At 43.4% G+C, this 14,831-nt stretch overlaps 1 protein-coding gene across 3 annotated transcripts in view; it reads right to left on the reverse strand.

Annotated features, from left to right (window-relative positions):
• Window positions 1-5,857: 5,857 nt before the first annotated feature.
• The window catches only part of Adat1 (adenosine deaminase tRNA specific 1), a 33,919-nt gene continuing 24,945 nt past the window's right edge, over window positions 5,858-14,831 (reverse strand). For 2 of the 3 annotated variants that reach the window (XM_004659494.2, XM_045160507.1), the window contains exons 9-10: window positions 9,438-9,524; window positions 5,858-6,665 (exon numbers count right to left, since the gene is read on the reverse strand). In XM_004659494.2, coding sequence (XP_004659551.2) covers window positions 6,533-6,665; window positions 9,438-9,524 — 220 coding nt within the window. In that variant the 3' untranslated portion in view covers window positions 5,858-6,532. The remainder of the gene's footprint in view (window positions 6,666-9,437; window positions 9,525-14,831) is intronic. The other variant, XM_045160523.1, reaches the window with a different exon arrangement.

A 14,831-nucleotide genomic window follows, 5' to 3' on the forward strand; every position in this document is an offset into this window, starting at 1 on the left:
CTTCTACCTCTGCCTCCCGAGTGTTGGGATTAAAGGGGTGCGCCACCACGCCTAGCTGCATCTTCCACTTTTTATGTAGTCTGAGACTGGCCTTGAACTCACAGTAATCCTCCCACCTTTGCCTCCCAAGTGCTGGGATTAAAGGTGCTACCATGCCCAGCCCACTTTTTAATTAATTAATTTTCTAGTTCAGGCTGACTTAGAACTTACTTTGTAGCTCCAGACTGGCCTTGAATTCAAGGCGACCCGCCTTCCTCTGCCGCCTGAGTGCTTTGTAAGCAGAGACAGAGAGAGGGAGAGAATGAGAATGAAAGAATATGAGTACACTAGGGCTTCTTAACCTCTACAGACTAACTCCGGACACATGTGCCAGACCTCGATACCAAAAGAACTAGAAAAGATAGAGGAACTCAATTCTGAGAGGATGCCATTCCGTGGGGAGGCCTCCCATTCCCTTTCAGCAGTCCTTGAGGCCAAACAACCCTTGAAAGCAAGCTTCCATTTCTGCATCTGGTGAATCCCTAAATCTTCCCTACCTTTACCCTAGAAATGGCATCATTTTTATATTTAAGCCAATCATGTGAGTGGTGTCCAGGACCCTCCTATGTCAGGGAATATGACAATGGCAGGAGGCTGACAGTGAGTGTGCTCGCTTGCCTGAACACCCTTCTGCAGAAGCAAACACCGCCTTGCCAATATTAAAACAAAAAGGCGGGAGTGACTGAGAAAGATACCAATGTTGACCTCTGGCCTTCACATGCATGCACACACATGCACATATATACCAGCGTATGTGTGCCTGTACACACACAAGAGAGTTTGAGGCTAGCCTGGTCTACACAGTGAGAGTCTGCCTGAAAGGGGGAAAAAAACTAAAAAAAACTGTGTATCATGGGGCTCAGGAGATGGCTAAGCAGGTAAAGGTACTGGCTGGCAAAGCCTGCCAGCTTGGGTTCAACTCACCAGTAATCACGTAAAGCCAGATGCACAAAGTGGCACAAGTGTCTGGAGTTGTTTTGTAGTGGCAAGAGACCCTAGTGTGCCCTCTGCTTAAAATAAATATTTTCAAGATGTGTATCTTAGTACTACAGGTCCCACATAAGACACATGAGTCTGGAGTTTGTTTGCAGGGCTTAGAGGCCCTGGCATGTCCGTTTTATCTCTGTCTCTCTGTCTCTAATAAATAAATAAAGATAAAAACTTAAAAAAAAAAGATGTGTATCTTAGGTCACAAATTTACTCTCTAGGAATTGGCTTATGGCCCTGGGAGGGACAGTCCCTCCAGAGGTAGTAAGCCATGTCTTGCTTCCCACTGCTGCAAAACATCAGAAACCCATGCTTAGGATCGGGTGGGACAAAGACATCACCTGTGTCTTCTGATTTTGCTATACTGTGTATCATTTCTCTGAAGAAACAGGAATCTTACTGTAACAGCTTTTCTGAGTTGTGGACATCCATGAGAGGTTCACAGAAACTGAGGGGTCTTGGAGATCCCTGTCACAACGAATGGGGAAAAGGTTGGTGGATAGATCAGGCTGCCACCACTGCCCGCATTGCTTAGTCACTGGAGAGTGGGCCCACTGCTACCAAACTGCTCTTCATGAGATGCATGAAACTGTGCAAAAGCACCCGAGACGAGCTCATGCCAAGCCAAGAAAGCCTGCATCTGACTGAGCTTCCACCGGGAACTGGGGTGTAGAAAGAATATCGGTGTCAGCAGGACATAGGAAAACAGCACTAGAGGAAGAAATAACCAAATCCAGAACGAGGTAGTTGAACAGGACAAACAACTCATTTTTCACACTTGTAAAGGAGAATGAACTGTTAGAGATTTAGAGAGAGAAAAGGCATTTCTCAGTACACTGTGTGCTCTTGTTCAGATCCCCATTTGAAGAAATCACTAGTCACGGCATCAAGGTGTAAATATATGTAGTCCTCTGGGCTTTTTCTCATGTACACATTCTGCCTGCCCTCGCTGAACACCCTCGCTGGGCCCCAGAGTCCTGTGGCTAGTCCAGCCCACCATCACCATAAAGCTGAATGTTTGTTAGGTATGAGTGAGGGAGGCATGGGGATGTGCTATTCTATACTGTGCCTATTAAAAAATTTCTGTATTGCTGAAGACTCCACATACTTGCTGCAAGGCCACTCAGAAATCCTGCTGGAACTGAGCTGATAATCTCCTCCATGTAGACCAGCTGACAGAAAGCTGGAAGAAGCCACTCTACATGTAGTTCAATGGGAGGAAGACATACCACCAGTGAAGATACTCAACAGTGGACATTGCAAGCCTTATAATTGGCCAGCCAGGCCAAATGAGCCAAAGGGTGCAATAGTGGCATGTCTGTCATGGTGGAAACCAACTGCCCTCCAATTGGACTGGAGGCCTGCTCCATGGGGGGAAACACATCCCTGATACTGAAAGCTTAAAACAGGGGTAGTCATGAGCCCAAGGGGTGTAACATCTGCTGATGTCTGGAAAAATGCATATACTATGCTTATCAAACTGCCCAGTAAGCACTTCTCTTAATATTTATACCCTTATATTAATGCTACTTTCACTTTGGGTAGAGAATCTTCTCTTTTCAGATGGCAGTGACTTTGGGATGACTCAGAAGGTATCATAGAGCAGGAAAGAAGTGACTGGAGTACTGAGTAACATCTCAATCACACCTTCCAAGGCTCAGGGTCTAATGCAGAAGAGTTGGTGGTAAGAATGTAAAAGCCAAAGGAAGGGTAGGACTCCTTACAACGTGCTCCCTCCAGACATAAAATGGCCTGGATATCTATGACCTCATAGTGCCTGATACTACCTACACAAGACCATCATAAGAGGAGGAAAAGACCATGACATCAAAATAAAAGAGAGACTGATTGAGATGTGGAGGGGATATGATGGAGAATGGAATTTCAAAGGGGAAAGTGGGGAGGGGGAGGGAGGGTATTACCATGGGATACTTTTTATAATCATGGAAAATGCTAATAAAAATTGAGAAAAAATAAAAGGAAAAAAAATAAAAAAATAGAAAAAAAATTTCTGAAAAGGAAATATATTTTAAAATTACAAGCATTATGGTAGAGCATGCCTATGATCCCAGCACCATAGAGGTTAAGGGAAGATGAACAGAAAATCAAAGTCAGCCTTGGATACACAGCAAGTTCGAGGCTAGCCTGAACTACATGAGACCCTATCTCAAGAGACAATTCCCCTCCCCAAATTAGAAGCAGTTATCAGATCAAATATGGGTTAAGAAACATTAGCAAGGGCTGGCTTATAAATTGACACTTGCCTGCAAAGCTTAAGGACCCATGTTCATGGAAGCCAGATGCATAAAGGTGATGCAAGTGCAAGGTTGCACATGTGCATTAGGTGGCGCAAGTGTCTGGCATTAGATTGCAGTGGGTGAGGTCCTGGCATACCAATTCCCCTCCACCACCCATCATCACCCCCCCCCTTTTTTTTCTAGAGACAGTGAGAGAAGGAAAAATTAGCACAAGCATGTGATAATTAAATGTATTAAATCTGAAAGTCTCAGCCTGACATGGTAACACCTGTAATAGAGGTTGGGTGGGGGCCGCCTCTGCTACACAAGTTCAAAGCCAGTTTAGGTTACATGAGACCCTATCTAAACATTGCAGAGATGTGATTTTATTTTCTTGAAGAGCATGCGTGGTCAAGCATAGGCATTTCAGAGCTTCCAGCCCCTGCAAACAAACCCTAAACGCATATGCCACTTTGTGCATCTAGCTTTATGTGGATAGAGTGCTGTGGTTTGATTTAGGTGTCCCCCATAAACTTAGGTATTCTGAATGCTACTCTCTCCTGGAGATGGTATGTTGTAGGGGGCAGGCTTATGGGTGTTATAGCCAGTTTTCCCATGCCAGTGTTCAGCATACTCCTGTTGCTATTGTCCACTTTATGTTGGCCAGGGGGTGATGTCCACCCTCTGCTCATGCTATCATTTTCCCTGCCATCATGGAACTTCCCCTCAAGTCTGTAAGGCAAAATAAACCTTCTTTACCCAAAACCTGCTCTTGGTCTGGTGATTTCTGCCAGCAATGCGAACCTGACTGCAACACCGGGGATTAAACCCAGGCCGTTAGGCTTTGTAAACAAATGTCTTTAACTGCTGAGCCATCTCTCCAGGGCCAGACATGTGATTTAATTTAATTTGGTTGGTTGAGTTAGGGTCTCACTCTGGCCCAGGCTGATCTGGAATTCACTATGTAGTTTCAGGGTGGCCTCAAATTTATGGCGGTCTTCCTCCTACTGCCTCTCAGACTGCTGGGATTAAAGGCATGCACCACTATGCACAGTTCAAGGTTGGATTAAAAAATTTTGATTTAATATAAATTAAAATACATCTTAAGGGCTGGAGAGATGGCTTAGCAGTTAAGGTGCTTGCCTACAAAGCCAAATCCCCCAGGTACCATGTAAGCCAGATGCACAAGATGGTGCATGCGTCTGGAGTTCATTTGCAGTGGTAGGAGGCCCTAGTGCACCCATTCTCCCTCTGTGTCTATCAAATAAATAAATAAATAAATAAATAAATAAATAAAATATATCTTAAGTATTTATTTGAGAGAGAAAGAGACACACAACAAGAAAATCGGTGTGCCAGGGCCTCTAGCTACTACAAGCAAGCTCTAGGCACATGCAGAAAAATAAGAATCTTGGAAGCCAGAAGTGGCTGTAATAGCTGTAATCCAATCATTGAGGACACAAAGACAGGAAGATGAGGCATTTAAGGCCATCTTCAGCTGTAAAGTAGGTTCAAGACCAGTCGTTATACAGAGGGATCCTGTCTTCCCCTCCCCTCACCCCCGAGGTCGGGTCTCACTCTAGCCCAGGTTGAGCTGGAATAATTTACTATGTACTCTCAGGGTGGCCTAGAACTCACAGGGATCATGATCCTTCTACCTCTGGAATTAAAGGCATGCACCACCATGCTCGGCTGAATCCTGTTTTAATAATAAAGCTAAAGGGCTGGAGAGATGGCTTAGAAGTTAAGACATTTGCCTGTGAAGCCAAAGGACCCAGGTTTGATTCCCCAGGACCCATGTAAGCCAGATGCACAAGGGGCACATGCATCTGGAGTTCGTTTGCAGTGGCTAGAGGCCCTGGCCCTGGCATACCCACTATCTGTGTCTCTTCTCTCTTCTTGCAAATAAATATATAACATTAAAAAAAAAAAAACTTAAAATAAAAGAAGCTAGAGGCACTGGCTTATAAAGCCTACCAGCATGAGTTCCATTCTCCAGCACCCATGTAAAGCTGGATACAATCCAAAAGCTGTAGTTGCAGTGACAAGAGACCTTGTCTCAGTAGGTGGGAAAGAACAGATAGTTTGAGGCTGTCTTCTCACCTCTATATGCATGCTATTGAGCACCCCATATATGCAAAATAAAATAAAATAAAATCTTAAACAAAAAACCCGAAAAGGATAAAAAGAACTTTGGGCTGACCATGATAGTGGTGCATGTCTGTAATCCCAGTACTTGGGAGACTGAGATAGGATTGTGAGTGCAAAGACATCCTGGCCTATGTAGTAAGACACTGTCTCAAAAAAAAGAAAAAAGAAAAAAAAGAAGAAAATATAGCCAAGCATGGTGGCACACACCTTTAATCCCAGCACTTGGGAGGCAGAGGTAGGAGGATTGCTGTGAGTTTGGGGCCACCTTGAGACTATAGAGTGAATTCCAGGTCAGCCTGGGCTAGAGTGAGGCCCCACCTAAAAAAAAAAAAAAAAAAGAAAAACAAAAAAAAAAAAAAACAAAGCAAAGCACAACAACAACATAACATTTTCTTTCTTTCTTAATTTTTATTATTTTTTGTTTTTCGAGGTATGGTCTCACTCTGGTCCAGGCTGACCTGGAATTCACTGTGTAGTATCAGGGTGCCCCGAACTCACGGCAATCCTCCTTTTTCTGTCTCCCAAGTGCTGGGATTAAAGGCGTGCACCACCATGCCCGGCTAACAACACTTTCTTGACAAAAAACAGAGCAGTCCAAGGCTGGCTGACAGGCTCATTCTTGAGTTGGGGAATAAAGTTAACTTCAACCAAGTCTGATTGCTAAATACTGGGAAGTGGATAGTTCCCCAAAGAAAGAAAGGCTGGGAATATAAAATATATTTTCACAATGCCAGGTGAAATTGTAAAATTTGCAGACATTCCGAAATCTTTTCAGCCCATTAAACATTTGTTGTTCCAATGTAAGAACACATAAATCAGTGCCTCTGCAGATTACTTTAAAAGCATCGTGTCCCAAACTAATTTTGTGTTTCACACAACCAATAAAACACAGAAGGCAGATACCATAGTCATTAGTGAGATGCCATTTCAGCAGAGTATTGATTGCTCTGGGTTCCGGATTCCATCTATAATACATAGAACAGATACAGTTGTGTGGGGCAAGGCTTTTCGCTTTCCTTTTCCTCAATTTAGCCACCAGAAAAGCTCAGGCTTGCTCATGAAGGAAGCAGTTCACTGTGAAGGTCCTGCTATATGTCAGTGTTCTGAAGACTTTCTCGTCAACTAAACTGTTGGTAGTCTGGTGAGTTTCTGATCCAGCATGCAAACGGTTGCTTCCGGAGTGCACTCCAGGCTTCCTGGTAGGCCGACGCAGCCTCCTTGTACTCCTGATAGGTGACCAGCTTGCGTACCCTAATGCACACACCACCAAACACAGGCTCTCACGGATTGCTCACTCTGGCGCTCCAAAACCTGAGCAAGTAAGCAATTGGATAGATTCTCATGGGGGAGATAGAGCAGGAGGATTTCTCTGTGCTTTCCTAGAACATCTGTTTCCTCTGTAGGGAATTCAGGTTAAAACAGGTATGAATTGGGGGGGGGGGTGCTGAAGAAATAGCAGTTAAGGTGCTTGCCAATGACTCCTAAAAACCCAGGTTCAATTCCCCAGTATCCTTGTAAGCCAGCTGCACAAGGTGATGCATGTGTCTGGAGTTCATTTGCAGTGGCTAAAAGCCCTAGCATGCCCATATTCTCTATTTTCCTCTTTCTCAAATAAAATAAAATATTTTATAAAAACAGGTAAGAATGAACAGAATTTTAGTTTTGAATGATCCTTTTTTTTTTGAAGTTTTCCCAGGTAGGGTTTCACTCTGGTCCAGGTTGACCTGGAATTGATTATGTAGTCTCAGGGTGGCCTCAAACTCATGGTGATCCTCCTACCCCTGCCTCCCGAGTGCAGGGATTAAAGGCGTACAGCACCACGCCTGGCTTGATACTTGCATTTTTTTTTGGAATTTTAAAAAAACGTACTTGCAAGCAGAGAGAGAATAGAGAGAAACAGAAAATGGCACTCCAGGACCTCTAGCCACTGCAAAGGAACTCCAGATGCATGTGCCACTGTATGCATCTAACTTTATGTGGGCACTAGACAATCAAACCCTGGACATTAGACTTCGCAGGCAAGTGCCTTAACTGCTGAGCCATCTCTCCAGCCTGTATGATCCTTGTAGAATTAGAAAAACACAAAATTATCTTTTAGATCTGGGAAATTTGCCCAGTGGTTAAAGACACTTGCTTGCAAAGCCTGGTGGCCTGGGTTTGATTCCCTAGTGCTCACATGAAGCCAGATACAGAGTGGCACATGCATCTAGAGTTTGTTTGCAGAGGCTGGAGGCCCTGGTGTGCCCATTCTTTTCCTCCTTCTCCTTCTTTGTCTCTCCAATAAATAAAAATATTTAATTTTTTTTTATTAACAACTTCCATGATTATAAAAAATACCCCATGGTGATACCCTCCCTCCCCCCACTTACCCCTTTGGAACTCCACTCTCCATCATACCCCCCCCCCACCATCTCAATCAGTCTCTCTTTTACTTTTGATGTCATGATCTTTTCCTCCTCTTATGATGGTCTTGTGTAGGTAGTGTCAGGCACTATGAGGTCATGGATATCCAGGCCACTTTTATGTCTGGAGGGAGCATATTGTAAGGAGTCCTACCCTTCCTTTGGCTCTTACATTCTTTCTGCCACCTCTTCCGCATTAGACCCTGAGCCTTGGAAGGTGTGAATAAAAATATTAAATATAGATATATATATATCTTGCCAGGCATGGTGGTGCATGCCTTTAATCCAGCCACTGGGAGGCAGAGGTAGGAGGATCACTGTGAATTTGAGGCTACCCTGAGATGGCACAGTGAATTCCAGGTCAGCCAGAGTGAGACCCTACCTAGAAAAACAAAAACAAACAAACAAACAAAAAAACCAAAAAACAACTCTTTTTAATTTTTATCTGTTTTGGTGTATATATGTGTGTGTATCATGCATGCATGTTTACATATGTTTGCTGATGCATGTGCATGACTGCTCTCCTTCTTATGTTTTAAAAAATATTTTTGGCTGGGCATGATGGCATACACCTTTAATTCCAGCTCTGGAGAGGCATAGGTAGGAGGACTGCTGTGAGTTCAAGGCCACCCTGACACTACGTAGTAAATAGCAGGTCAGCCTGGGCTAGAGTGAGATTTTACCTCAAAAACAAATTTATTATTATTATTTATTTGAAAACAGAAAGAAGGAGTAAGAGTAAGAGAATGGGTATATAATCCAGGGCCACTTGCCATTGCAAAGAACTCCAGATATATATTCCACTATATACATCTGGCTTTACATGGGTATTGGGGAATTGAACTCAGGCTGTCAGGTTTTGCAAGCAAGTGCCTTTAACTATTGAGTCATCTCTGTAGCCTTCCACATTATTTTTTAAGAAACTATCTCACTGAACCCATCACTCACTGATTCCATTAGACTAGGCAGCTAGCAAGCCCCAAGGGACTACAGGCATGCACAGCTATACTTGGGTTTTATGTCAGTGATAGGGATCTGAACTCGGGCCCTCATGCTTGCATGGCAACCACTTTCCTGATTTAGCCATCCCCCTAGCCAAGACTCATGTATAGACTGACTTAAAGTTTTCTTTGTTGTTCTAAGGATTGTTGATCCCAGGGCCTCATACATGGTAAAAAAAAAAAAACAAAAAAACAAAAAAAACAAAAAACAACAGTCTACCACTGCTACTATGGAGCTGTATAGCCTCAGCCAGATTTAAGGTTTTTCAAGAGTTGGGCATAGTGGCACATGCCTTTAATCCCAGTATTTGGGGATGTGGGGTGGGAGGATCACTGGAGTTCAAGGCCAGCCTGAGACTACATAGTGAATTCCAGGTCAGTCTGGGCCAGAGTGAGACCCTACCTTGAAAAACAAAAATAAAAAATAATAGAAATCACTCTCTAGCCCATTTGCATTCACTACAAGGAATAGCTGTGGGGACAGAAGAGCAAGTGGACAATATTATGTACCTACTGGCTTGCTGAGCCACCAGTCCTGCCAAAGTGTTTCGAATTTATAATACAAAACAAAAACAGAAGTCTTCATAAATAATAAAAAAAACATGGGTCAATAGTATCACCTGAGGGAATCTGGCCACTTGTCTTCTGCAATGCTGCTTAGCAGCTTCTGGAATGATCTGAAGAGTTCCACTTTGCTGATTCGAGACCTGTTGAGTAAAAGAAGGTAAAAATGACTGCTTACAGTGTAACAGGTCAGGTTTGCAATGGTGGCAGGAAACACCCGGCCAAGAGCAGCTTGTGGGGAAGAAAGGTTTATTTTGGCTTACAGACTTGAAAAGAAGCTCCATGAGAGGAAAATGATGGCATGAACAGAGGGTGGACATCACGCCCTGGCCAACAAAAGGTGGACCATAGCAACAGGAGAGTGTGCCAAATACTGGCATGGGAAAACTGGCTATAATACCTATAAGCCCACCCCCAACAATACACTGCCTCCTGGAGGCATTAATTCCCAAATCTCCATCAGCTGGGAACCTAGCATTTAGAACACTTAAGTTTATGGGGGACCCTAAAGGGAACTAAAGAGTTAATAACTATCCCTAAAGCTTGCAGGCAATAAAGAAGTTTGGCACCTTCCCTGACTGATGGACTACCCTTAGCCTAGATGGCCTTGAAGGACCAGAGACCATCTGAGCATTCTCCCTTAGATATTCCTGCTGAAGAAGCCTATTCTGAACAAGGACACAAACAACTACAATTTTCTTATCAACTGCACTTGATACAGTCTGTTTTGCTTAGGATTTTCCTTATAAACTTACACCCTAGCCTGGCTCAGTGCTTCAGCCTTCACCCCACAGGAAAGCTGAGGCCCCTTGCTGTTTTCTCTAAATAAAACAGTCTTGTCTGTACAGATCAAATCCGGTGTTCTCTTTTGCTTTTCTCTTACACTTTCCTTACAATATACATGACTCCTAAAATGCACCTAGAAATGAGTTGATTCCCTGTGTAGTAATAAGGCCTAGCCCCAGTTATACGATAGGCTGTACATCACCCTAGCAGAGCCCCTGCTTGGACACAGTGGTCATAAGTGGTGTACATGAAACAGGAACTCTACAGTCTGCCAACAAGCCCCCATCCCTGGCTGGATGCACACGATGACAGGAATCGCTGCTGACTGGGAACCGTGAGCCCTCCCCTGCTGCTCTGCCTCCAACTTCACTGTGCTTGAGTAGGAATACAAAGCTGCTTTAAATGAAAACAAAAGTAAATAAAGGAAGTCCACTTAACAGATGAACAGAGAAAATTAATAACATGAGGAATGTGTAATCAGAAAAGCATTTCATAGAGTTCAATATCTATGCAGGGCTTTTAGTTAACATTATATAGAAAAAAAAAATTACATAGAAAGTTCTGGAGCCAGACGTGGTGGTGCACATCTTTAATCCCAGCACTTGGGAGGCAGAGGTCGAAGCCACCCTGAGACTTCATAGTGAATTCTAGGTCAGCCTGAGCTATAGTGAGACCCTACCTTGAAAAATTAAAAAAAGCCTCTTAGCTGGGCGTGGTGGTGCCTGCCTTTAATTCCAACACTTGGGAAGCAGTGTTAGGAGGACCACCATGAGTTTGAGGCTACCCTGAAAATACATAGTGGATTCCAGGTCAGTCTGGGCTAGAGCCAGACTCTGTCTCAAAAAAAAAGTTTGTAGTTTTTATGAACTCATAGCATAGAGAGATGCTCCCACTGCTCTTTAGCTAAGAAGAAAGTGAATACCAATCAAAAAGTCTTTGAGGGCTGGGGCTGGAGAGATGGCTTAGCGGTTAAGCGCTTGCTTGTGAAGCCTAAGGACCCCGGTTCGAGGTTCGGTTCCCCAGGACCCACGTTAGCCAGATGCACAAGGGGGCGCACGCGTCTGGAGTTCGTTTGCAGTGGCTGGAAGCCCTGGCGTGCCCATTCTCTCTCTCTCCCTCCATCTGTCTTTCTCTCTATGTCTGTCACTCTCAAATAAATAAATAAAAAATGAACAAAAAAAATTTAAAAAAAAAAAAGTCTTTGAGGGCTGGAGATATTGCCTAGCAGTTAAGGCACTTGCCTGCAAAGCCAAATGACCCAGGTTTGACTCCCCAAGACCCACATAAACCAGATGCACAAGAGGGCGCACCCATCTGGAGTTCATTTGCAGTGGCTGGAGGCCCTGGCACACCTGTTCTCTCTTTCCTTGCCTATTTCTGTATCATTCTCTCAAATAAATTTTAAAAAGTCTTCAAAAGGAGCCGGTGTGGTGGCGTACTCTAACCACAGCACTCGGAAGACAGAGGTAGGAGGATTGCTGTGAATTCAATGCACATATGTCTGGAGTTGGTTTGCAGTAGCTGGAGGCCCTGGAGCACCCATTCTCTCTCTCCTCCTCTTTCTCTGTCAAATAAATAAATAAATTATAAGTTAATTAATTAAAAAGTCTTTGAAAGGACTATGCTTATCCCCCCACCTTTTATTTTCAAGGTAGGGTCTCTCTAATCCAGGCTGAGCTGGAGCTCATTCTGTCCTAGGCTGGCATTGGGCTCAAACCTCCTACCTATGCCCCCCGAGTGCTGGGATTAAAGGTGTGCACCAATGTGCCCAGCAAGAATCTGATTTTAACAGATGGCAGTGAATGCCAGAGAGAACCAAGGGCCATCAATAAGATCAGGAAAGATAGCTGACTTCTTAGCATGACCAGTCATCTCTATCACATCTGCCAGGACCCAGGAGACATGACAGAGGAAGTGGTGATTGAAACACAAGGGCTTGCAAATAAATGATAATAATAAAAGAAAAACCAGGGCTGAAGGGATGGCTTAGCAGCTAAGGCATTTGCCTGCAAAGCCAAAGGACCCAGGTTCGATTCCCCAGGACCCACACTGGCCAGATGCATGAGGGGGCGCATGCGTCTGGAGTTCGTTTGCAGTGGCTGGAGGCCCTGGCGTGTCCATTCTTTCTCACTTTCTCCCCCCCACTTCTCTGTCAAACTAATGTGCTGCAGTATTCCAAGTGGTATGTGTATGGGGGTGGGGAGAATGCTCTGCATGTCCCAGATTCAAATAATCACAACTGAGTTTCAAGCACTCAGGGCAATTTTGTGCAAGGGCAGGCACGTGGGGGCCCCAGCACACGTGTGAAGGGAGAAGGCATCCTGAAGTATTTGTGCTTGCCCTCCATCTACTTTGAGGCACAATCTCTTGTTGTTTTTCTCTGCCAGGCTAGCTGACTCCTGAACTTTTGGGGATTCTCTTGTTTCCATTTCTCATCTAACTACAGATGTGAAGCAGTTTGGGAGTAACAGGGGAGCTGCCTACAGAAATTCACTCCCTAGATTTCTTTTTCCTTACACCTGAGTTCTTCCCAAGATTTTTTTTCTTCATAAAAGAGTTCCCCTTTCCTAGGAGAGATAAGAAAGATATTTCCCTTTCCTGATGAATTAAGATTACCAGAAAGATCACCTCCCACTTCCCAAACCTAGAAAAGACTCTAATCTGAGTCTCTAGGTAGGCTTTTCCATTTTCCAGAACATTTTCTTGAGGCTGAGATAGGAGGGTCACTATTATTTCAAGGCCAGCCTGGAGCCTAGAGTAAGTTCTAGGTCAGCCTAGGCTAGAGTGAGACCCTGCCTCCAATAAACTAATTAACTAGCTAAATAAATACAATCTTACTAAACTTAAAAAAAAAAAAAAACCACTAATGTGCTGGAAATGTAAGCTACACAACTAAGTATTGGTTGCATTGTATGATTTCATTAGTCAATAATTACTATTCAGAAAATTATTACTCAAGAACATAGTCATCTGTTCCAAAAAGAGAAAAATATATCCAAATAGTACCAAAGATAACTGTAATGTGAAGTCTATTATTCACCTAGTTTTACTGTGAATATGAATATAATTTTGTTATTTGGCTCTGTGTTTAGATTAATAAAATAATCTTAGTCAAAATTTTCAGCCTTAACAATGTTTGCCTACCACTGAGGTACAAACCCACTACATTAATTGAAAACCACAAGGACCTGCAGAAAACAACTGAACATGTGCCTTTCCTATGTGGTTTTTAAGCTCTGCTGTTACCTTGCACTAAAAGAATGAGAGCACTGGAGAAGATTCCATGTGTTGAAGCAGGGGAGATAGAGTCTTGGAACAGCTTTTAGAGGACAATGAAATGGGGTTTCCTGGCAAAGCTCACCATAAATAGGCTGCAAGAGAATAGTGTTTAAGCTGTTAAGTTAAATAGCTAATATTTCATATTAAAAATGAAAAAAGGCAGTTCATTATTCTCAAAGAGCAAAAACTAGTTAACTAGTACTATGTGTTTAGGCTGGTTTTATTCAGATGAAACAAGTGCCTTATTGTGCTTATGTCTTCAAGTGGATAAAAGGATGTCTGTCAGCTGATATGTTCATTAGCTAGAACCAAAGATTTCATCTCCAGATTTGGGACTCTGCACCCATTTTTAGTAACAAGACTATACATTGTACTGTTTGGGAATTCTGGAAAACCATACAGACTCAAACTTCCACTGTCCATATAATCCAAAATCAACAAAGGAGAAACATTGGAAAAAATAAACTATTATCCATCAGTTACCTTCTCATTACTACCAAAAAGCACCCAACAAAAAACAGTTCAATGGGGGGGGGGTTATTTTGGCTTGCAGACTTGAGAGGAAGCTGTATGATAACAGGAGAAAATGAGGCATGAGCAGTGGCTGGCCACCACCTCCTGACCAGTGTCAGATGGACAACAGCAACAAGAGAGTTTGTCAAACACTAGATCGGGGAAGCTGGCTAGAACACCAATAAGCCCTCCCCCAACAATACACTGCTTCCAGGAGGCTCCAAGTTCCAAATTGCCACCAGCTGGGGACCTAACATTCAGAACACATAAATTTATGGAGGACACCTGAATTAAACCACTGCACTATCTTACCTAGGATCCATATACTTTTCTTTTTTGGGGGAGGGTGGGGGTTCAAGGTAGGGTCTCACTCTGGCCCAGGTAGAACTGGAATCCACTAAGTATTCTCAGCATGGCTTCAAACTCTCAACAACCTTCTTACCTCTGCCTCCCAAGTGCTGAGATTTAAAGGCATGCACCACCATACCCGGCTCATATTTTTCTTTTAAATGAGGTGAATACATAACCCAGTAGATATCAAGCAATTATCAGATAATAGTTTATTAAATTATCACTGGGAAGCCAGGTGTGGTGGCACACACCTTTAATCCTAGCACCTGGGAGTCAGAGGTAGGAGGATAGCTGTGAGTTCAAGGCCATCCTGGGACTACATAGTGAATTCTAGGTTAGCCTGGAAGCCTGGACTAGAGCTAGACACTACCTTGAAAAACCAAAAATGACAAAAAAAAAAAAGAAAAAAAATTCATTGGGCATTACTAAAATAGGTAAAAGCACTTCCTTCCTAAGAATAGGAAGCTGTGTACCAGGTATGGTGGCACACGTCTTTAATCCCAACACTAATGGAGAGGCAG

Source organism: Jaculus jaculus, chromosome 1 (assembly GCF_020740685.1).
Source record: "Jaculus jaculus isolate mJacJac1 chromosome 1, mJacJac1.mat.Y.cur, whole genome shotgun sequence".
Taxonomy (NCBI): domain Eukaryota; kingdom Metazoa; phylum Chordata; class Mammalia; order Rodentia; family Dipodidae; genus Jaculus; species Jaculus jaculus.